Source organism: Arabidopsis thaliana, chromosome 5, assembly GCF_000001735.4.
Source record: "Arabidopsis thaliana chromosome 5, partial sequence".
Lineage (NCBI taxonomy): Eukaryota > Viridiplantae > Streptophyta > Magnoliopsida > Brassicales > Brassicaceae > Arabidopsis > Arabidopsis thaliana.
Window position 1 is genome coordinate 23,200,347 of NC_003076.8, and position 22,233 is coordinate 23,222,579.

General features: G+C 36.3%; 6 protein-coding genes across 16 annotated transcripts; 3 read left to right on the forward strand and 3 right to left on the reverse strand.

Annotated features, from left to right (window-relative positions):
- Positions 1-244: 244 nt before the first annotated feature.
- AT5G57270 (Core-2/I-branching beta-1,6-N-acetylglucosaminyltransferase family protein) lies at positions 245-3,562 on the reverse strand. 5 transcript variants are annotated; one of them, NM_125109.5, is made up of 11 exons: positions 3,152-3,553; positions 3,002-3,029; positions 2,400-2,806; positions 2,117-2,316; positions 1,952-2,023; positions 1,761-1,851; positions 1,550-1,630; positions 1,269-1,331; positions 1,063-1,185; positions 862-900; positions 245-775 (listed from the first exon to the last, which is right to left on the reverse strand). In NM_125109.5, exons 3-11 carry the CDS (start codon positions 2,757-2,759, stop codon positions 638-640), a joined length of 1,167 nt encoding a protein of 388 aa, NP_200537.2. In that variant the 5' UTR covers positions 2,760-2,806; positions 3,002-3,029; positions 3,152-3,553; the 3' UTR covers positions 245-637. The 5 variants fall into 5 exon arrangements, with proteins under 5 accessions (NP_200537.2, NP_001331455.1, NP_974949.1 ...); NM_001345253.1 differs by having other exon boundaries at positions 2,972-3,029; NM_203220.2 differs by having other exon boundaries at positions 3,002-3,044.
- A 468-nt stretch (positions 3,563-4,030) lies between these two features.
- On the forward strand, positions 4,031-6,317 carry RID2 (S-adenosyl-L-methionine-dependent methyltransferases superfamily protein). The gene is made up of 9 exons (NM_125110.6): positions 4,031-4,285; positions 4,364-4,439; positions 4,714-4,797; positions 4,882-4,937; positions 5,050-5,106; positions 5,260-5,309; positions 5,393-5,545; positions 5,736-5,865; positions 5,975-6,317. The coding sequence occupies exons 1-9, from the start codon at positions 4,187-4,189 to the stop codon at positions 6,137-6,139; spliced, it is 870 nt and encodes a 289-aa protein (NP_200538.1). The 5' UTR covers positions 4,031-4,186; the 3' UTR covers positions 6,140-6,317.
- Positions 6,318-6,349: 32 nt separating this feature from the next.
- Positions 6,350-7,615, reverse strand: AT5G57290 (60S acidic ribosomal protein family). Of its 3 annotated transcripts, NM_001125978.2 has the most exons (3): positions 7,292-7,580; positions 6,822-6,867; positions 6,456-6,768 (listed from the first exon to the last, which is right to left on the reverse strand). In NM_001125978.2, the coding sequence occupies exons 1-3, from the start codon at positions 7,487-7,489 to the stop codon at positions 6,743-6,745; spliced, it is 270 nt and encodes an 89-aa protein (NP_001119450.2). In that variant the 5' UTR covers positions 7,490-7,580; the 3' UTR covers positions 6,456-6,742. The 3 variants fall into 3 exon arrangements, with proteins under 3 accessions (NP_200539.1, NP_001119450.2, NP_001119451.1); NM_125111.5 differs by having other exon boundaries at positions 6,350-6,867; positions 7,292-7,615; NM_001125979.1 differs by having other exon boundaries at positions 6,456-6,867; positions 7,295-7,580.
- A 501-nt stretch (positions 7,616-8,116) lies between these two features.
- On the reverse strand, positions 8,117-10,793 carry AT5G57300 (S-adenosyl-L-methionine-dependent methyltransferases superfamily protein). Of its 4 annotated transcripts, none has more exons than NM_125112.5 (9): positions 10,667-10,744; positions 10,172-10,314; positions 9,911-10,037; positions 9,764-9,825; positions 9,493-9,648; positions 9,239-9,383; positions 9,070-9,141; positions 8,871-8,979; positions 8,117-8,460 (listed from the first exon to the last, which is right to left on the reverse strand). In NM_125112.5, exons 2-9 carry the CDS (start codon positions 10,263-10,265, stop codon positions 8,359-8,361), a joined length of 867 nt encoding a protein of 288 aa, NP_200540.1. In that variant the 5' UTR covers positions 10,266-10,314; positions 10,667-10,744; the 3' UTR covers positions 8,117-8,358. The 4 variants fall into 4 exon arrangements, with proteins under 4 accessions (NP_200540.1, NP_001190558.1, NP_001078760.1 ...); NM_001203629.1 differs by having other exon boundaries at positions 8,131-8,460; positions 10,172-10,308; positions 10,667-10,793; NM_001085291.3 differs by lacking the exon at positions 10,667-10,744 and adding an exon at positions 10,529-10,656 and having other exon boundaries at positions 8,138-8,460.
- An 812-nt stretch (positions 10,794-11,605) lies between these two features.
- Positions 11,606-17,695, forward strand: VLN5 (actin filament bundling protein P-115-ABP protein; the record flags this gene model as incomplete). 2 transcript variants are annotated; one of them, NM_001345257.1, is made up of 24 exons in its annotated part: positions 11,606-11,846; positions 12,281-12,399; positions 12,504-12,603; positions 12,695-12,763; positions 12,855-13,091; positions 13,181-13,358; positions 13,442-13,574; positions 13,674-13,836; positions 13,927-14,074; positions 14,168-14,274; positions 14,374-14,529; positions 14,620-14,688; positions 14,770-14,838; positions 14,923-15,060; positions 15,147-15,275; positions 15,375-15,522; positions 15,657-15,667; positions 15,778-15,918; positions 16,005-16,130; positions 16,220-16,285; positions 16,367-16,709; positions 16,817-17,004; positions 17,090-17,260; positions 17,392-17,695. In NM_001345257.1, 22 exons carry the CDS (start codon positions 12,344-12,346, stop codon positions 17,201-17,203), a joined length of 2,889 nt encoding a protein of 962 aa, NP_001332290.1. In that variant the 3' UTR covers positions 17,204-17,260; positions 17,392-17,695. The 2 variants fall into 2 exon arrangements, with proteins under 2 accessions (NP_001332290.1, NP_001318818.1); NM_001345256.1 differs by lacking the exon at positions 11,606-11,846 and having other exon boundaries at positions 12,344-12,399; positions 17,392-17,682.
- A 44-nt stretch (positions 17,696-17,739) lies between these two features.
- On the forward strand, positions 17,740-20,743 carry AT5G57330 (Galactose mutarotase-like superfamily protein). The gene is made up of 9 exons (NM_125115.4): positions 17,740-18,138; positions 18,538-18,612; positions 19,066-19,122; positions 19,203-19,363; positions 19,482-19,622; positions 19,721-19,823; positions 19,926-20,025; positions 20,110-20,366; positions 20,446-20,743. Exons 1-8 carry the CDS (start codon positions 18,046-18,048, stop codon positions 20,316-20,318), a joined length of 939 nt encoding a protein of 312 aa, NP_200543.1. The 5' UTR covers positions 17,740-18,045; the 3' UTR covers positions 20,319-20,366; positions 20,446-20,743.
- The last annotated feature ends 1,490 nt before the right edge of the window (positions 20,744-22,233 follow it).

Genomic DNA, 22,233 nt, shown 5'->3' on the forward strand with positions numbered 1-22,233 from the left:
TATACAAACATTTGACCACCGTTTCGTAAAGATATAAAATTCTTTTAACAAACAATAGAATTATCTATATATAACCGACGCTTGAATTCAGGGAAAAAAAATCCAAAAACAATAAGGTTCATAAGTCAGTCACTGGTGTTGTCACTATGACGGCACCGACGTTCAATTCTGTTTTACGTTACGGGCTTGAAAGCCGGACATTAAGAAAATAATTGTAAACTAAATCAATTTTAACATTTGTCAAAGAACATATATATATTTTTTACTACGAGCAAAAAGTATTTTTCATATTGGTATCATTATGTTTAGATGTCAAAGAACTGAACACAGCCAAAATTCTTAACCCGTTGTGCTAAACTACTTATAGCTTTTACAACAACATATACCGCTTAACACTAACCGAACAATGGCTAAAATCACGATAACCAAATCTCTCCTTGACCAAAAAATTTCTGCTTCTAACTTTCTTCTTATACTAAACCTTAATAAAAGTAGAGTACCATGTAAAGAGACACTAAATCTCAGCAAGAGAAAGCAAAAATTTACAGTAAATTGCGATCCAATCTCGGCATATCTGGAAGTGTTTAGTTCCGGTTTCAAGAATCGTATGGTTTAGTTTCAAGAATTTGTCTCTGGCTTAGACCACTGTGCTTGTGTAATTTGGAAAGAGTCTGACCAGTTTGTAAAGAGCATCTGAGTGAAGCTTCCTTGCAAATAGATAACATGGTCGTCTAATTCCCTTCCATGTACAAGGCCAACGCAGCTCTTCTCCGCGCTAAGATAAGAAAAACGCAGAAGATAAATCAAGAAAAGCATTTCACATTTTGGAGTGTTTTCTAATGCAGTAAACGAGTAATGTACCTTGCCAACGCTTGTTACATGTACACTCATGTCGTCAGACTGCAATAAACAATGGAAGGAAAATATTTAGTTAACCACTTCTAAGTGACTAGTAACAACCATCTGGTTGGGCTAACAGGATAAACCGGATGATGATCCTGCTTTACTCTGTGATAGCATACGAGCTTGATTGATGTGTTGAATAAAGTGTTGTAACATTACCGTGATATTTTTCAAGAGCTTGAGTGAGACATCGCGTGCTCTATATGTCTTTGGATGCCATCTACGCTCAGACCAATCAACATATGTGACTGACCAGTTCGAGATTCCTCCAGGATCAAGCATCTTTAAGGAACAAAGATTTCATTAAGGGACAAGAATCACAGTGAAAGCTTTTAAAAGAGAGAAAGTTGTTATAATCTCCTCACATGAAAGAATGTTGGCAGGTAATGTTCATCCGCGATGCAGTTCTTGTTTGCTTCTACTCCAGGCTGAGGATTTTCAAATCAGAATCAGAGTAAGACAAAACTGAAACTTTTCTCAAGTTTTTGAAAACCCTGAGGACTCTTGATATTAGCAAAAGAGATATGCTTGAGATGAACCAAAGCTTGGTGTCTTTATGAACAATTTCTTACAACGGAACTCAGTCATATATGGTAGGCTGTAACATGCAAACAAAAACTTTGGTATAAAGGAATACCGAACTTACTCTGCAATACTCCCGGAATTTCGAGTAGTAGAGACCATCAGCCATCACTATTACAGCGTGTTGACGCTTCATTGTGAACCACTACCACCAGAAGAGAAAAGTGGGAATTACACATTTACGTAATTTCAACAATACCATTACCAAACAGACTTAGAGAAGCAACAACTTAAGAACAATCCACAACTGAGAGATTAAGTTAACAGTTTTTCACCTGTGCACCCTTTCTGAAATCTTGCCTTGGGATCTCAGGTAACATGTGATCCATGTGTCTGCCAGTCCCATGAGGACCAAGATCCTCAAAACTTGAGAGAGAGAAACAAGTATTGGTGAATATTAATGGAGAAGTCAAATTTAGCAATAGAAAGAATAGATACACAAAGTTTCTGAGAGTCATTTATTTACCTATCAATGAAGCTGACATTTGCGTGCATCAAATATCGATAGGTGTAGTCAAATGTATGCAACGGTATACAACTGCAACATTAAAAGAGATACATCAAGTAAACAGAACGTAGCTGGAAATTAAAGTAATGACTTTGTGCAAATTCAATAAGTTTATGAAATAACCTTTCTGAAAGAAGAACAAAGTGCTGGTTATCAGGATCTTCAAGAGCATTTGCTAGAAGCCGTCTCTCAGCATCAACCATAGAAATCCTTCCCCAAGTGACATGATCACTATGAATTTCACGGTCTGAAAAGTGACGGCTAATGTGAACTGGTCGTAACCTGGAAGGGTGGATGTAAATAGAGAATCTTCCTTCTTGACCCTTCACAATACAGAGCAAAACCGTCAAATACCATAACACAGCAATCAAATAAAATCAAGAAATGTCTCGGAACTTGTTCCAACCTGGAAAAACTTATCCCAAAGCTTCTCAAATGGCAAAGTACCAGGAGTCAAAAACATAAAAGCGATTTTCGATTTAGCGGTTAGAGCAGGAGGTAGTCTCAGTATATCTTTGATCACAACTCGAGCTGCTACTTCTTCATCAGTGAATTTCCTGACATGAACAGGAAGCCATCCAGAGAGCGCAGCTTGACAGCCTCTACTAGACAAACCCGCACAAGCAGAGCTCTTACTGTTGTTGTGTTGTGGATACATGTAAGTGATCACCAAAAGCACACTTGTGATACAGACTAACAAAACAATCAACAATGGCTTCTTTAGAGAAGATCGGTGTCGTGGAGACAAATGCAGATTCTCTCCCATTGTGAAAAAAAAGTTTGAATCTTTAACTTCTTTACATTGAGCAAAACCTGAAAAAATTCCAATCAAAGAACATTAAAGCTTGAATCTTTGTCACTTACCAACACTCTTGAGAAACAAGGGAGTATAATTCGAAGTCTCCCACACGTTTGGTGAATCAAAATCAACGGATTTAAAGAAAAGAAAACCTAATTTAAAGGAGAAAAGAAATTCACGTTGTTCTTGTGATTGAGAAAGATACTCACCCCCACGTACGAGAGCAATTATGCTTCACTGCAAAACCAAAATCTGAATTAATAAGCAAAACTCTATCAGATTCGATTTTTTTACAGAAATTGTAATGAAGAGTGGACCAAATGCATTTAATCAGTGAAGAGAGTTATTATTACAGTTACCTGAGAATTTGGAGCTGGGGAGAGAATAAAAAAAAAAGAATCTTTGTCTGAGCCCAGATCTCAAAATGAAAGCTTTGATGATCCTTCTTTATATCAAAGAGTGAAGAGAAAGATAACGAGACAGTGTTGGATTTTGTTTGCTTTTGGAATAAGTATATTAATGTGTTGTAATGAAGAACATACAAAACAAAGTAAAGTGTTTGACGATTCAGATCCTCGATTTGTTTTCTCTCTCTTTGCTTAGAAATAAAGAAATCGATGAACGAGTGTGTTTACACCATTTTCTTCTTAAAAAAGAAAAAGGTCTAAAACTGTTTTAATTATCTTCTTCTGAGATGTATATAAACAAACCCCTCAACACCAGTCGATTTTTCCAATCATGGTGGAATCAGAAGAAACTAGAGATAGAAAGGTATATGCACGCATAATTTTTATTTTATTTTTGTTGATAATAATTACTATGTAGTAAGAAAAAACAAATCTTAAAATTTTTTTCCTATCTTTTATGCTTTGGAGGCTTTTCTTCTCCGTAATTTTTTTGTTTTTCACAAAAAAATAATAATCTAAAAGTTAAATTTGGAAATGACGATTTAATTACTAACCGGATCACTTGTCTCTATGGACATAATTTCACTCATAAAGCTTAAATTATAGTGCACAAAAAAAAAAACAGCTTAAATTATTCTGGGACTAACTAAACAAATAATTGAATGCCAAAAATAAGAAATTCAATTTTTGTGCCTACCAAAAAAAAGAAATTCAATTTTTGTTAGTTATTGGCCCGTTGCTTTAAGAAGTTTTGGCTCAGTTTCACTGTTAAGCTAAGGCCCAAGACAGTAAGGCTAGAGCAACAAACCAAACCGAAAAATCGGAAAAATTCACTGATCTTGTTGGTTAACCGGTGGACCACAACCGGTTAACAAACATCGTTTTTATTTTTGTTTTGGGCTCTAAACCCTAAAAGAAACCTTCAACGCCGTTCGTTTCTTCTTCTTCCTCCTCTGCTACAGAATCGTTTTGCTCTAGACGCTAATTATGTCAAATCGACCTGAGTTACTCGCACCGCCGGAGATATTCTATGACGATACCGAAGCTCGGAAGTATACTTCTTCCTCTCGTATCGTCGAAATTCAGGTTTTCCAATTGTTTCCCCGAATTTTTTTTTCTTTCTCCTGAATATAGCACTTTTGCTTAAAATTTTATCTTTTACAGGCGAAGTTATCAGAGAGAGCTTTGGAGCTTCTGGCTTTACCCGAGGATGGTGTTCCTAGATTCTTACTCGACATTGGTAAAAAAAACATCCTTTTAATTTACTGATGATGAGAAATGTTAATTTTTCTGCTCGTTTCCTAGAAATTAGTTTAGTCAATGTTGTTGTATGATTCCTTTTATTTGAATATTGTAGTTCAATGCACATATATAAACATGTTTGATTGAAATTCTTTTCTAAAGTTTTCATATTTTTCGATCATCAGTTAGTTTAGTATCTCGATGACTGAGTACAAAACTTAGTTGTTTAGCTTTGGTTATCTCGATAATTACTAATCTCTATTGCGGTTCAGGTTGTGGATCTGGATTGAGTGGAGAAACACTTTCTGAAGACGGGCATCATTGGATTGGTTTAGACATTTCAGCCTCAATGCTTCGTAAGCTCCATTCTTTTTGAAGGGTTACTTATCATTCTCTGTCTCTTGTGATCTAAGCCCATTCTATCTTTAACAACGATGTAGATGTTGCTGTGGAGCGAGAAGTTGAGGGTGATCTTTTACTTGGTGACATGGGGCAGGTATATTATAACTTCACTTTATCCCTCTCCCTTAAATTTATGTGTGGCTATTGGTTTATACGGTATATAGCTTCACATTATTAATTGCTTATACATGTGTTACCACGACCAGGGCTTAGGTCTTCGTTCTGGAGTTATTGACGGAGCCATCAGTATATCGGCTGTTCAGGTTTTACGTCTCACTTATCATTGACTTATGTTGCTCATCCAGGTGTTACCATTCTGTATAACATATATGCTACATTGACCATATTTTTGAATCTCATCGACTGCATTTTTAGAATTTGTTGTTTAATCAGCTCTCTTTTTTTTCATGATTCAGTGGTTATGCAATGCGGATAAGTCATCGCATGAACCTCGTTTGAGGCTAAAGTAGGTGTAAATCATTATACTATAGATGAATTAATTAGAAAAATGTGTTACAAAACTGATATTTTACCTATCAATTTTATAAGGGCTTTCTTTGGTTCACTATACCGCTGCTTATCAAGAGGAGCAAGAGCAGTTTTTCAAGTGTACCCTGAAAATATTGCTCAGCGTGAATTGATTCTTCGCCAGGCCTTACAAGCTGGATTTGGCGGTGGACTTGTTGTTGACTATCCACACAGGTATGTGTTGCCAATTCCATTGATAAGATCATTCTTCTACAGTTAAGAAAATAAGTAGGTGTTGTGGACTTATGAGCTTCTCAGAACTCTAATGCCACGTCTGTTTCATCTAGAAGCTGTTTTTTGTTGTTTGGGTTCACACATTTGACCGCTGAATCACTTTTAAATACATGCATTCTCTCTTATGCAGTACTAAGAAAAGAAAAGAGTTCTTGGTCCTCACATGTGGCACTGTTCAGACGAGTATTCAGACCAGTAAAAATGAGTATGATGAGAGTTGCTCAGAAGATGACAACAGCGACGATGAAGAGAGTGAAGAGGTAAAGCTATAGGGCTACTCGGAATCTCATTACTGTCTTCTAACATATCGCTATATCGAATTCTCATTTACAATTCTCGGTTTTTTTTTCTTTGTTTGTTTGCATAAAGGTGGGTGTATCAGATAGGAATAGGCCAAGGAAAAGGCAGAGAACGAACACGAAAGTGAAAGGAAGAGAATGGGTTCTGAGGAAGAAAGAGCAAAGTAGAAGAAAAGGAAAAAATGTTCCTGCTGACTCCAAGTTCACCAGTAGAAAACGCAGGACGCGTTTCTAGTTTTGTTATGATACCTAAACGCTAGTTAGAGCGTTTTAAAAGTTTTGTCATTAAAATAAATTCTGAACATCATTACTGTTTTCGATATTTAAACGTGTGTGTACTCAACATTTTTCTTGCTCTCTGCTCGAAATGCATATTGTAATTTGTGTTTGCCTTATCAATTTTTCAGTCAATATTGTGTTTAGTAGTTGACGGCATTATCAACCACTCACGTACACTATACTTTTGGCAAACAAAAATTCAAAGTAACACCAAATTTGTCTTCACAAAGAGGTAAAACATTAAACTTTTTCTTACACCAAATAGACCAGAAGCCAGAAAACACTACCACCAGAAACAATAGAGAATAAGATGATTATATAAGCAATCACAATTTAACAAATTGACCAAAAATGACAAAAAATTATGGATTTAAACTATAAGTTTTTGCAGAAGAAAAGCTGAAACCAGAAACAAACATATATTTCTGACATTACATTATAGTCTCGAAAATATCAGAAAACAAAAAGAAAATTGAGATAGAAAAACCTCAGAACACTAACAAAGTTGTTTTAGGTCTCTTAACCAAAGAGATCAAATCCAAAGTCTCCCTCTTCCTCTTCAGATTCTTCCTTCTTCTTCTCTTCCTCCTTTGTGGCTGCGGCAGCCTCACCACCACCACCACCTCCAGCAGCTGCACCTCCTCCGGCAGCAAATCCTCCACCACCACCACCACCAATGACCACCTACTCATATAACACAAACAATAGAAAAAATGAGTTTCGATAAATGTGTATCATACATTTCAATAATTAAGCTTCGTATCATTCATTTCAACAACTCATCATACAATTCAACAATGAAACAAGTATCATGTATGCTTCACCAAATTGAAAATGAGATTAGAGCAAAATGACACACACAATACAATGTAGCTAAAAAACAATATACATTAAAATACAAATCAAATTTTCAGATTCTTCTTCACCAATGGAATCATAATTGAAGATTCTATCACAACTAGTTAGCTAAACAAATTATGATCGCAACAAAATTAAGTGATCACAAGCATCACTAGATTCGAGCTAAATCTATAAGATCTAGCTATCTACGAGTAAACACACAACTTTATCACGATCCAGAAATGAAAGAGATGAGACTGAGAGATACCACGAAGACGGCGGAGGTAGGAGAGACAAGAGAGAAAGAAGACTGAACGCCGCCAGATGAATCGGCGGAGAGAGCAGTCTGAACAAGCTTGCGCTGGAGATCGTAGGTGGAAGAAGCTGAAGCTTCAAGATCTCCTTCGTGTTGCTTTGCGGTCCATTCTCCGCCTTTGCTTTTGCACACGAATGAGAAAACTCCCATCTCTTCTTCTTTCTTCAAACGGCGGCGAGATTTCTCAACTGTGAAAAAAACTAAAGTCTCATGGCAAAAATGCGTAATTTTGTTTATATATGATTTGATTTCACGACGCAGTGAGAACCCTAAAATAAGTCCGGGCTTATAGAAGATGGGCCTGACACAAAGCCCATTTTAAAAATTGGAAGCGTAATTAATAGACTCATAGTAGTAACTCAAAAATATGCATGCCACACTTCATTTCTACAGCTATTAGTCTTATCGTTATCGACAAAAACTTGTGTTTATCATTACTCGTGCTATGTATTTTAGTTTGCGTTATTTATGCTTAAAATCAAATTATGCATATTTTCTGTTTTTCTGGGTCAAAAAATCAAACATGCCACACTTGTTTAACTTAAGAAGTATACGAAGGTTTCTGTTTCTCAATAAATGGTAACAACTAACAACCATCGAAGAGTACGAGTTTCAGATCTTCTAGTTCTCTCTGCATTTACATCAAGAAAATTTACTTAAACAAGCTTTTCATGAGAGGTATATGTCTTACATTTGAATTATTTACATAAAGAGCCCTCATAGCTTTTCTCCATGATATATGATGAAATGAAACGTATGTACTTGGAAAGCAGGTCCTTTCTAGTATTGTGGGTTTGTGTTTCAGTTTAATTTGAATTGAGACAAATACCCCATTTTGATTGTTATACTTATACATGTAGTAATACAACAAGTAATCAGATAAAATCAACAAAATTTCCTCAAAAATAGTGGGAATCAACAGTTAAGTAGTAAGCTCTTAAGCAGAGCCTTATTTTACCTACCAACTTTTACAGTTTGGGTTTTGAAACAGCTGAAGCAAAAGAGAAGGAAAAAAAAAGTCAGAGCTTTATGGCAGAGTGAATGGCGACAACTCCACCAACAAGGTTCTCGTACTCCACCTTCTCAAATCCTGCATCTGCGATCATTGATGCAAATCGCTCCTGCACTCATTTCATGCATCTAGTGATTACAAAACATGCTTCCGACTAAAAAAACGTCTTATAGACTAGACATCACCTGATCACACACACGATGCTCATATAATCATAGCTATCATAACTTAAAACTGATCTTCTTACAGGAATCTAACACAACCTTAAGCTATGGTATTGATCACGGCAAGTTGTTGTTACTAATGGTTTTGACGAAGTCCACAAGTTAAAACTTAAAAGTTATCTTACATGAATCTAACACAACCTTCAATTGAAAGATTCGGCCATGACATTTATTACTAATGGTCTTGAAGAAGCCATGCAGCAAAATCACGAAAACACAGGAAAACTAATCTAAAAATTGTGTATATTGTATACCAAATTTTCAACAAAGGTAACAAAAGGTTGAATGTTTGAACCTGAGGGGGAAACCGACGAACGCTCTCAACCAAGTACTGATAAGATTCCCTGTCCCCGGCGATTAGTTCCCCTAAGTTTGGAATGACCTGGAAAGAATACAAATCGTATCTGCAACACAAGAAACAAAGTGAGATTATCATCGAAACAAAAAAGACTTAGGGACTTACTTCCACAACATGTCTAATCATCAAAACTTACAGATTTTTGAAAACCGGAATTTCTACATGGCTGAGCTCAAGGCACAAAAATCTTCCTCCCCGTTTGAGTACCCTAACAATGGGAAGAGTTTTAGAATACTATACACAAAACGCTGACACATGAAAATATACCCGAATAGAAGAGGGTGTAAGTAATTTGTAATAGGTACCTATAAGCCTCAGCTAGAGCCTTTTCGATGTGTGTGACATTCCTTATTCCAAATGCAATGGTGTATCCATCCATTGAATTGTCATCGAAACTCAAGGCCTCTGCATCTCCTTCGACCCATACGAGTGACTTGTTATCTCTTAGACCTATTCAAGATAGTAAATGAAGCCTGAGCTCACACATACATAGAAAAAAAACATAAAGGAATAACAGAGGATACAAATTTGTTGCACAAACAAACATCTGATCTTTCACCTCTCTCAGCAGCTCGTTGTTTCCCAACGTTTAACATGTTAGGATTAATGTCACATACGTATATCTGAGTTTCCTCAAGAGAAGCCTCATCAACTTTCTGCAATGCTCTTCGTTTGACACTGTAAACAGCATCATAGATCCTAAAAGCAACATCACCTGCATATTACAACCAATATCTATAACAAAGAGCCTAAAACATTTTCAATAATAACATGTATGGACTCATGATCAGAGACAGCAAAATTCCATGTTTAAAATTGATTTGACTAACCTGTTCCTCCGGCCACATCAAGATGCTTCATCCCTGCAAATGGACTTAGCTTCCCAACGAGTCTGAAATCACAAGACCAACAAAAGTGTCAATTTTTACACAAGAGCAATTCATAACACTAGTGATAAACGTGTCACGGAGTCTAACCTTTCCTTCCATAGCCTATGCAAACCACCACTCATCACATCATTCATAATATCATAACTCGAAGCTACATTGGTGAATACATTACCAACCAATTTGCTTTTCTCTTCTTCCTTTACTTCTTGAAACCCTGAAATTAAAACATTGAAGTTAAACTCACACAGTAGAAACTCAAGAAGAAGCCATATAATAGAAAACAAAGCATTTCGTATAGCATCAAAACAGATGATCTTGAATTGTGAAAGTCATCCACAAGAATGTTACCGAAACTTGTGGCATGAGAGTGAAGCGAAGCAACAAAGGAACGTTGATTCAAAATTCTGCTCCCGAGCCTCCTGCTTACTGATCGTAGTGCCATAGCTCTCAATAGAAACAGAAATTATAGTCGTCTACTCCAAACTCTGTTCCTACAACCAAATCCCCACAAATTTTAGATGGTTAGACCACTTCATCACCTACTAAAGATTAAAACAGAGAAGACAAAAAATGTTCCAATCACATCAAAATTTTCAGAAAATAAAAATTATTTCGTTGAGATTCAAAGTTTTTTTTTTTCTAACTACAGGAATCATGAAACTGAAGAAGAATCTTTTGAGCTGTTCTATGAATCCACCGACTCACCGGAAAGGAAACCGAGACCCTAATTTAATCTACCCTTAAAACTTAAGCTCGAAGAATGAAGTAGTAAACTCCAGAATTAACGAAAGCCATAACAATGAGGAATAGTATAGTTTTAAAACCCAAATTTTATCGACTCACAGCTCTGAGATCGAGTGATGTATCACACGTGTTGTTCTTGCCAGACACGTCGGTGCCGGGAACCGACCAAAAAGTTTGACGGAGGACGAAGGAACGGTGAGTTTTTTTGTTATTGTTCTCTCCTCTCTCCACATAGTACGAATTGGGCTTTTAATTCAGTGCTGAAAAGGCCCATTATGTTATGATCCCGGTTCATATTAATTTTGGGTTGGTTTGCTTATCCGATAAATTGAATTTTGAGTGGGTCCAATTTTAAAACTCATCGGGAAAGTAGAAATTGACAAATTGTGATGATCGGAAAAAATTAGAATCCAAAGGATCCTAAACTCTGATGTCTGATCAGATAACATAAACAAAACCCTAATTCGATGTTTGAAGAGAGTAATCGATACATCTTAGGAATGAGAGAGCGAGACTCGGATTCCACTGCCGCGAAAACCGCCGTTCAAGGCTACGATTATGACCGGAATTGTTTGGATCCACGACTGAGTAAGACGAATTCGTTGGAGGAAAGATGGAGGAGAAAGAGAAACAAAATTACCTGCGAATGCGACGGAGGTTATTGTGCGGTGCGTCGAGGAGACGAACTCGTTAGTCCGTTTTGTTAATTGAGCTGACGATTTTTATTTTTATTTTTATTTTGACTGAAAAGAGAAGTAATTATATTGGGATTATACATTTCATTTCATTTAATTATAACTAAAAATTGGATTAGCCATTTTTTTTTTATCATCTTCTTCTCTCTTCTATTCCCGTTATTTTCGAAGTGTAAACCTGAAAAAGCGGGAAGTCTTCAATTACCACAAAGTTCGTTTATAATTTTCTCGGATCATCACATTTTTCTTTTCCCTTTTACCAGTTTTTTCCCCCAAGAGAATTTTACAACTATGAACGCAGCATTATACGTTATTATTCTTGACAAAAATCTGTAAAAGGTATTTCCTTTGTTCCTGTTTTTTTTTTTCAAAAGTCCCATTATTATGTATCAGCGTCATGCATGTGTGTTTGTGTATTTTCTTATAATCGTAGAGCTCATTCGTTTTTTCTCCGATGGTTTTCACAAGAAACTTTGTTTGCATTTGTGATTTCTCCCCTGCCTCTGATTCCTCCCATTAGAGCTTGCATGTGGTTTTGCCTTAAAACAATTTACTTTTCTTTCCAACCTGGTTGAATTTCTCTGGTATGAATCTACTTGTTCTATATTGAATTATCCTAACGGGTTTGTGAGGATTTTTGTTCTTGCTTTTGTTGGTTTTTTCTGGTGAATCTCCTCTGTTCTTGTCTGAAATTCGCATCTTTTTTTGAGGATCACGATTTCCTTTTTTATGTTTTGGTTGAGTAAAATGTTGGTGTTTCAGAAAAAATATGAATCGATAGAAGATTCATATTTCAATTACAATGGAAGTTTCTGCGATTTTAGTACCTACATTGTAACCAAACATCGGTTCTTTTGTTTCAAGTACATTGTGTAGATTATATAATATATTATGTGCTTGTTACGCTCATTGAGATATTGAGAAGAACCTCTTGTTTCTTTTTAAAAAATCTTCATTTACACCTTCCTCCTGAGTTTCTGGTAAAGTGTCAATTGATACTTGTTAATAATCTTTGCAGGTTTGGTTTGTTTCTTGAAATTTAAGAAGCTTGGGGAGAGTTTAAAGATTTGCAAAAACCAGAATGACGTTTTCCATGAGAGATTTAGATCAGGCTCTTCAAGGAGCTGGCCAGAAATCGTAACCTTCTTTCACTTTTTATTGTTTTTATTGTTTTTATTGTAGTCCTTGCTGCGTAGCTTGTGATTCATCTGGACTTTATTTTTGGCAAATTGTTTACACAGCGGGATTGAAATATGGCGCATCGAGAACTTCAAACCTGTCACTGTTCCACAAGAGTCTCATGGGAAATTTTTCACCGGGGATTCCTATATAGTCTTAAAGGTCAGTAGTTTTTTCATGTTCCTTCTTTGGTTTATTGATATATAGTTCTTAATAGTGTCTTATACCTTCTTATCTAACTATCTCATGCCAGACCACAGCGTCAAGAAGCGGTTCTTTGCATCATGATATTCACTACTGGCTCGGTAAAGATTCCAGCCAGGTACAGTCTCTTCATATTCTCTAGTCTTTTGTTTTCTTTTTTGTATATTCTTCGACAAATAAGAACCATGGTGTTGTGTTGATGAAAATAGGATGAAGCAGGTGCTGTAGCCGTCATGACTGTTGAATTAGATTCAGCATTAGGTGGACGTGCTGTTCAGTACCGAGAAGTACAGGGTCACGAAACCGAGAAGTTTCTTTCCTACTTCAAACCTTGCATAATACCTCAAGAAGGTGGAGTTGCTTCAGGGTTCAACCATGTAAAGCCCGAGGAGCATCAGACGCGTCTGTATATCTGCAAAGGCAAACATGTCGTCCGTGTTAAAGAGGCAAGTTAATTAGCATATCTTGAAATGTCTTTTCTCTCAACTGGTTCTTTATGTTTCATCTTGGTTTGCATTGATTTTCTTATTCACAGGTTCCGTTTGTTCGATCGACTCTCAACCACGAAGACGTTTTTATTCTTGATACAGAGTCTAAAATTTTTCAATTCAGTGGTTCCAAGTCGAGTATTCAAGAAAGAGCAAAAGCTCTTGAGGTTGTTCAGTACATTAAAGACACTTACCATGATGGAAAGTGCGATATCGCAGCTGTTGGTAAGTGAACTAAACCGTAAAAAACAATGAAGGCTAAGATTATACCAACTATATTGAGTTTAATGGCTTTCCTTTTGTTGTAGAGGATGGGAGGATGATGGCTGATGCTGAAGCTGGAGAGTTTTGGGGCTTGTTTGGTGGGTTTGCTCCGCTTCCTAAGAAACCAGCAGTCAATGATGACGAAACCGCTGCATCTGATGGTATCAAACTTTTCAGGTAGAACACCTTTTACTTTAATAGAGGCTCCCTAATAATTGACTAATTACTGCAGCAAGATGATTATGTTCTGACTTGAGACATGTTTGGTCTTTCAAGTGTCGAGAAGGGACAGACAGATGCCGTAGAGGCTGAGTGTTTGACGAAAGAGCTTCTGGACACTAACAAATGTTATATTCTCGATTGCGGTCTTGAATTGTTCGTTTGGAAGGGACGAAGTACTTCAATCGACCAAAGAAAGAGCGCAACTGAAGCTGCAGAAGTAAATATCTCCTCATGCACTGAAACAAAAGTCTTGTTTTGATTTGTTTCTTAATGTTCACTGTCATATTATTAATTTTCATTTTTTCAGGAATTTTTCCGTTCGTCTGAACCGCCAAAATCAAACCTGGTCAGTGTGATGGAAGGGTATGAAACAGTGATGTTCCGATCTAAGTTTGATTCATGGCCGGCTTCAAGTACCATAGCTGAGCCCCAACAAGGCAGAGGCAAAGTCGCAGGTTGAGTATACTGATACTATCCACATTGATCATTACTGAAATTTTTAGACTTTCAATTATGAGATACTTATTCTCTTTTTGTTCTTTCACCAGCTCTTTTGCAGCGGCAAGGAGTTAACGTTCAAGGCCTGGTTAAGACTTCTTCTTCTTCTTCTAAAGACGAACCGAAGCCATACATTGATGGTACAGGAAATCTCCAGGTAGTGACGATGTCTTAGTTGATACCGTCATTAATGTATTTGAATATGTGGACATAACCAAAACATAGTGTTTTGATTGCTAACTTTAAAAAAATTCAGGTCTGGCGAATCAATTGTGAAGAAAAGATCCTTCTCGAAGCAGCAGAGCAATCAAAGTTCTATAGCGGGGATTGTTATATACTCCAGTACTCATACCCAGGAGAAGACAGAGAGGAACATCTAGTGGGTACTTGGTTTGGCAAGCAAAGCGTTGAGGTAAATTTCTTCACACACACACACACACATATATATATATATATACCCTTCTTACTCTCTATATGTTCTCATTGATTATGAGTTATATAGGAAGACAGAGCATCTGCTATTTCTTTGGCAAACAAGATGGTTGAATCCATGAAGTTTGTGCCGGCTCAGGTGCTTCTTCCTGTTGTTTCCGTTATAGATGCTAAGGTCGATTTACGTTATGGATATAACATTATGTCGTATTCCATGCAGGCTCGCATTAATGAGGGAAAAGAGCCAATTCAGTTTTTTGTGATCATGCAAAGCTTCATCACATTTAAGGTCCAATATTTTTATTTTCCCTACAGATTTTCTTTTAAGTACTCTTTATCACAATCTCTAAAAAAAAAGTTATCTTCGTCTCAGGGTGGTGTAAGTGATGCTTTCAAAAAGTACATAGCTGAGAACGACATCCCTGATACTACTTACGAAGCAGAAGGTGTTGCACTGTTTCGGGTTCAAGGTTCTGGACCCGAGAACATGCAAGCCATACAGATAGAAGCGGTATGTGTATTATAAACCGTAATCAAATAGCTTTCTTGTTCATCAGTTTATACTTGGTAATTCAAATAAGTATCTGGTTCCAACAGGCTTCCGCAGGACTAAATTCTTCGCACTGTTATATATTACACGGTGATTCTACTGTTTTCACTTGGTGTGGCAATCTTACTTCCTCGGAAGATCAAGAACTTATGGAAAGAATGTTGGATTTGATTAAGGTAATCTGTTAATTATATTTGTTTCTACATTTCGGAACTTACCTCTCATTTCTCACATATGGTGGAACCTCTGATTCTTGGTTTTTCTGTTTTGTTCAGCCAAATGAACCCACTAAGGCACAAAAGGAAGGCTCAGAGTCTGAACAGTTTTGGGAATTATTAGGAGGCAAATCAGAATATCCGAGCCAAAAGATCAAAAGGGATGGAGAGAGTGATCCTCATCTCTTTTCTTGCACATATACAAACGGTAAAACCATTTTGCAACATCCGTTCCCGGGATTTACACTTCAACTTTTCTCATTTCAATAACTGTTCTGAACTTTTATTTGATGGTTTTTGCTGGTTTGGTTGTCCGGTGATACTCTGTGGATATCTTACCAGAAAGTCTGAAGGTAGAGTATGGATTTCATAATAGTCATAAGCCACATTCATGTTATGATCCCACTTCTCAGGTTCTAAAATTGAGACTCTTCTTTCTTTCTTTCTTTCTATTACCATATAGGCTACAGAGATCTTCAACTTCACTCAAGATGATTTGATGACTGAAGATATCTTCATACTTGATTGTCACACTGAGGTCTTTGTCTGGGTGGGACAACAAGTTGACCCAAAGAAGAAACCTCAAGCTTTGGACATTGGAGAGGTACTTAAAGATCCATTCAACTAGATTAACTAACTAAACTGAAAACTGTTCTTATAAACACTCTGCTTTATTGTCTTCATCAACAGAACTTTCTTAAGCATGATTTCCTCCTAGAGAATCTAGCAAGTGAAACACCGATATACATTGTAACAGAGGGAAACGAACCTCCATTTTTCACTCGGTTCTTCACCTGGGACTCTTCTAAATCTGGAGTTGGACTTCTCTCTCTCTTCACATTTGCTTTTGAAAATCACACCTCATGGAGCTAACTCGTACTAAGCGATAAAGCTGCTTCTTGCAGATGCATGGAGACTCTTTCCAGAGAAAGCTTGCGATCCTGACAAATAAAGGAAAGCCGCTTCTAGATGTAAAAGCTTGTACTCATTTGGTTACATTTGTCTAAAATCAATCTCGATCTGTCTTGATCTTGTGTCCTTTTGTTGCTCAGAAACCTAAAAGGAGAGTCCCTGCATACAGTAGCAGGTCCACCGTTCCAGACAAATCGCAGCCTCGGTCCAGAAGTATGACTTTTAGTCCAGACAGGGCCCGCGTGAGGGGACGGTCTCCAGCTTTCAACGCACTTGCAGCAAACTTTGAGAAACTAAATATAAGAAACCAATCAACTCCACCACCTATGGTTAGTCCAATGGTCCGGAAGCTTTACCCGAAATCTCATGCCCCAGACCTCTCGAAGATAGCTCCTAAATCCGCTATAGCTGCCCGTACAGCGCTTTTTGAAAAACCTACTCCTACTTCTCAAGAACCACCTACTAGCCCCAGTTCTTCAGAAGGTCTGTAGCAAAAACAAAGCTCCACTTTTGAACCCCAAACTATCAATTTGGTGAATAAAGTTGAGATCTTGAGCTTACCCTTTTTTGATCATTTTTTATTTATGAAGCTACAAACCAAGCAGAAGCACCAAAATCGACATCAGAGACAAACGAGGAAGAAGCAATGAGCAGCATCAATGAAGACTCAAAAGAAGAAGAAGCAGAAGAAGAGAGCAGCCTCCCTACTTTCCCATATGAACGCCTTAAAACCGACTCAGAGGATCCTGTTTCAGATGTCGACCTCACTAGAAGAGAGGTCAGATTCTTCAAAACTCTCAACACATATTATAACATTCGTTTATTAAGTTTGTGTTTCATGAGTTCAGCTTGGTATTTTGCAGGCATACTTGACTTCAGTAGAGTTCAAGGAGAAGTTTGAGATGACAAAGAATGAGTTCTACAAACTGCCTAAATGGAAACAAAACAAGCTCAAAATGTCTGTCAATCTCTTCTAAACAACACTCTTCTTCAAGAACTCAGTTTTCTTGTTCTTCATCTTAACCCAAAGACCCGTAAGTTTTTCGCCTTCTACTCTGGTTTGTTTGATCACTTTGGTGCAATCTTACACCTACTGATAGGCAAGGAGTATCGCTAGACCTATTTAACATAGTCTTATTGATCTTTGTTTCTATTGCTTTTGCAGCTCAAGAAACACACAAAGAGGGCATCATACATTTATTCCTTTGAGCTGCTTACAAATAAATAATCAAGCACATAAATTTTTTGAAAAATCATATATTCTCTTTATATAATTATAACATATTCAAGTTTCTGTTTTGATAATTAGGATTTTTTTGTTTGTTTGTTTTATGATCTCACATAATATGTCTGGCTGTAAGATTCTTTCTTTCCTGGCCTTGAAATTCTCTAATTGCTTTTATGTTATTGAAGAACCAATGTAAATTAAATCTTATCTTTATCATGTGTTATATTATTCTATGGTCGTCAGTAATCTTCACTAATCCATAACTTTATTTCTCTTGTCACTTTATGATATAAACTTTTTGTCATTTAAAAGTCTGTCAGAGGTAAAAACAAAAACAAAAACAAAAAATCATAGTAAACCAAAACAAAATCTAGAATAAACAAAACGGAGTCGTAAGAGAGAACCGGTTCGAACAAAAACGGCAAAAAAAAAAAAAGGGGAGCAGCAACCTTTTTCCAATTTTGCGTGAAGCAGCAGTGAAGAAAAAAAGGAAAAAAAGTGAGTGAGAGAAGAAGATTAGAAACGACGATATATACGGAGAATCTCAGGATTTCGATCCTGTTTTTGTTTTTTCTACTTTTGGTACTCTCCATGGCGACGGAGCGTCATCATTTTGAGCTTGCTAAAGGCATCAATGGCCTTGATAAGATCGTTCTCCGCGAGTCTCGCGGCCGCTCTGCAGAGGTAAATTTTCACGCGGCGTCGTGCTCTATCTCTAGTTGATCTGAGATTTAGATCAATTTGATTGGAGATCGATTTTTGTAGTATGATTACGATTTGCAAATCTCTTAGATCCTTGGGTTTTAGCTCTAGTGTTATTGAGTTCTGTATTTGTTTATGCAATTTGTGTTAATGGAAGAACCGGATCTGCGTGTTTATCTTCGACGAAGAATGTGTAAAATTAATGTTTAGTGTAATCTATGAATCTGTTGATGCTTTCTCAGAGGTGAATTGTTTTTTTTGAATAATTGATCATCTTATTAGTTATTAAGTGTGAGCTCTCTGCAAATTTATTGATCTCCATCTTTGTCTGTTCTGTATCATTACGTTTTTTGTTTAATTTGAGTTGGTGAACGAATGCAGGTATACTTGTATGGAAGTCATGTAACTTCTTGGAAGAATGAGAACGGAGAGGAGTTACTTCACCTCAGTAGCAAGGTACTCCTCCATATCTATACCATCTTCCACTTGATCACGAAACGGGACATTTGGTTCATGATTAATGTTTCCAACTTCGTTAGAGATGATATGGCCTCTTATGAAGTTCAAATTGATGCTAAACATTTATGTATCTCATGTTATTTCTCTGGTTGATTGTGTCTCTATAACGCTAAAGACACAATCTAGAATGATTGGCTCACTAAAGCTGATGAAAGATTTGGGAAAATCTTTGCCTAAATTTTGCTATTTACATCGATCATTATGTAAACTGAGAAAGGATCTTCACTTCATTTTTTGCTTAATTTCCTAAAGAAGTATGTGACAGAACAGACAACATTTTACTTTGAAGTCTAGTAATTTGCTCATACTAGAATAGTCTTTCTTGCTCGGTTATTTGTGTGTTTTAGCTACAAATAATAGAAATGAAACCATGTGTTATGAATTCTGCAGGCCATATTCAAGCCCCCGAAACCAATACGTGGAGGGATTCCCCTATGTTTTCCACAAGTACGTTATTATATTTCTTCCTTTGGTTGTTCCATTTTACGGTTCATTATGCTCATGAAATTCTGTTTTTGTATGTGCAGTTCAGTAACTTTGGTACACTCGAATCACATGGCTTTGCTAGAAATAGGATCTGGGAAGTCGAGGCTAACCCACCTCCGTTGCCATTAAATTCTTGTTCTAGTGCTTTTGTTGACCTGATCCTAAGGCCAACTGAAGACGATCTGAAAATCTGGCCTAACAAGTAAGATTCTTCAAAACTCGCTCTTTATATTTTCTCAGAACATTATGCTCGTATTTAAGTAGAAATATCTTACAGGTTTAGAGCACTACTAACTTTCATCTCGGTGTGTCCATTTCAGTTTTGAGTTCAGGCTGAGGATAGCCTTGGGGACCGAAGGAGAATTAACTCTGACATCTCGTATCAGGAACACCAACTCTGATGGAAAGCCGTTTACATTCACATTTGCTTATCACACCTATTTCTCTGTCTCAGACATCAGGTTAAATCTCATTGCATACATTTATTTACTTCTTTTTCAAGAAGATTTGGAATACAAACAAAGATTATGTAATAAGCATTAGTTTTTCTTGTGTTCAGTGAAGTACGGGTTGAAGGATTGGAAACGTTGGATTATCTTGACAACTTGAAGGACAGAGAACGTTTTACCGAACAAGGCGATGCGATAACTTTTGAATCCGAAGTAAGTTTTCTATTCCAAACTCTCCTCTTTTCTGAAATATCTCTTTTTGTCTAGTATCATCATCACTCATAACAAAACACTTGTTACTTGGTGAAAAAATAGGTTGACAAGATTTATCTAAGCACGCCAACAAAGATTGCTATTTTGGATCACGAGAAAAAGAGGACTTTCGTTATTCGCAAGGACGGGCTTGCTGATGCTGGTAATCAGAATCTGAGTTTGTTATTGAGATCAGAATCTGAGCTTTGTTTAATATGACTGAATCATTTGATAATCGTCTTTTCAGTGGTGTGGAATCCTTGGGATAAGAAATCAAAGACGATCTCTGACTTGGGAGATGAAGACTATAAGCATATGCTTTGTGTGGAAGCTGCGGCTATCGAGAGACCGATCACATTGAAACCCGGTGAAGAATGGAAAGGAAGACTCGAACTCTCTGCAGTTCCTTCTAGTTACTCCAGTGGACAGCTTGACCCCAAGAAAGTCCTTGAGTGACTCTTTCAAACTCCAAAAACAGCATCTTTCTCCCCTCTTTAATTGCAGGTAACTTCAGTTTACTCTTTTCCATTTAGATTGTTCTTGAGAACTTTTTAATTACCGTAGTTACATTTGTTTTCTGCAGTACTATAAAGAAACGAGTGAAGGAGAGCTTAAAGATCATCGGATATACTATTTAAAGAAACTGAGATATTGAATAAAAATTGTTGCTTCTTAGTTCTCTTTTGTAACCACAGACAATAACGATTTGCGAACTGCGAACCAAGCATGCCTGGTCTAGCATTTGTCTGGTCAGAGTCCAAAAGGAATTACAACTTATAAAATTTGTAGGTTAAACTTAAAAGGCTAACTGCACGGGACAAAAGGTTAAGGGTGGGTTGTTCTTATTGGTCTAAGAGTAAAACTAAATGAAATAAAATGTTATATATACCTTGAAAACGATAAAAACTAACCATTAGTATATTAAACTTGGCAAGAAGAAACTAAAAATATGAATAAAGGAAGTGAATTCTGACCCAGAGGACTAGTCCTTTTAAGATCTCAAAATCTGATCAGGATCTAAGAAACCATGATTTTTCCGTTTTCGTATCTTACCTCGAGTAGGATAATAGTTATAATCGATGTCTCTGTCCTGAGTTGATACACCCACTTTGTCTAAATGATAACAAATGAGCATTAACTTCAAGATTAGCATTTTAAAAAAAAGATTGCTAGTGTAGTTACAAAAGTTAATGGTTTGATATGGACATCAATAATGGAAGTGCCCATAATAATTGATAAGTAACTTAACTAACTCGAGATCAAGTACAAGATCAAAAGGACGATAATAGACCAACGTGGGATATTTACAATTTACATCTCTAACAAAGATGCTACTGTTTTGTGAAAACGAAAATTCATTAATAATAAAATAAGGGCATTATTTTGGATCCACACAAGATTACATCTGGCTCGAACATCAAGAGATTCCCATAGCTTTTTTGCATAAAATATTTTGATATATAGAAAATAATAATAATTAATGGTGTTTTGTCGTTAATGCTTTTCATTGGTTACAAAGTCATATTCTGAATGCGATTCATTGTATGTGGGAGCTGAACTTGTCCTTAGTTGAAGTATTATAAAAAAAAATAAAGAAACAAATATTAAATCATCTCGATAGTACTCATCATCTATATTTATATCATCCAAATTTGGTTAATTTGTCTTAAGATCAAACTGGGATGAAACTTAAGGTTTTTCTACTAGTAAAATTAGAAAATAAAATTAATCTTTAAAATAAACAAATGAAAAATCATGTCGTGTAACTATCATATATAAACAAATAGTCTTTAAGTTTTCTTCCTGAATTGTACATTCAAGTTTTATTTTCGACTATACTATATATATAAAGAAAGTAACATAAATAATCTATGAAAGCAGAAAGTATCTAGTAGCTAGTGAAGATAAGCTAAAGCTAGTCTAATAGTTGAGTGACAAGTGGAGAAACCACATTTGACAAAATAACCCACATGACGAAGCCCCACTTTTATTGTCCAGATATCTGACACGTGTTTTGTTGGACCCACAAATCGCTTGAGAAAACCTTAATGATGTCGTAATTATCTGAATATTTTTATTTATTTATTTTCAGCTTAAAAAATATAATTTATTCATTTTACTTGATGTTTAGCTTTTGTTAACTTGAGTGAATATGACAACTTTCGGTCCGATCTTATTCTTCAGCGGAATCATATAAATATTAATACCACCCCAATTGACTGGTTAACTTCTTTTACCACACAAATCCTCCCAATTTTTCAATCTAATCTTTATACAAGTATAATTACTTATTAATACAAAACATAAACTAATTTACAAAGCCTAGTATTAACACGAGTGTAGTGATAGAGTAGTAATCGACACAGAATAT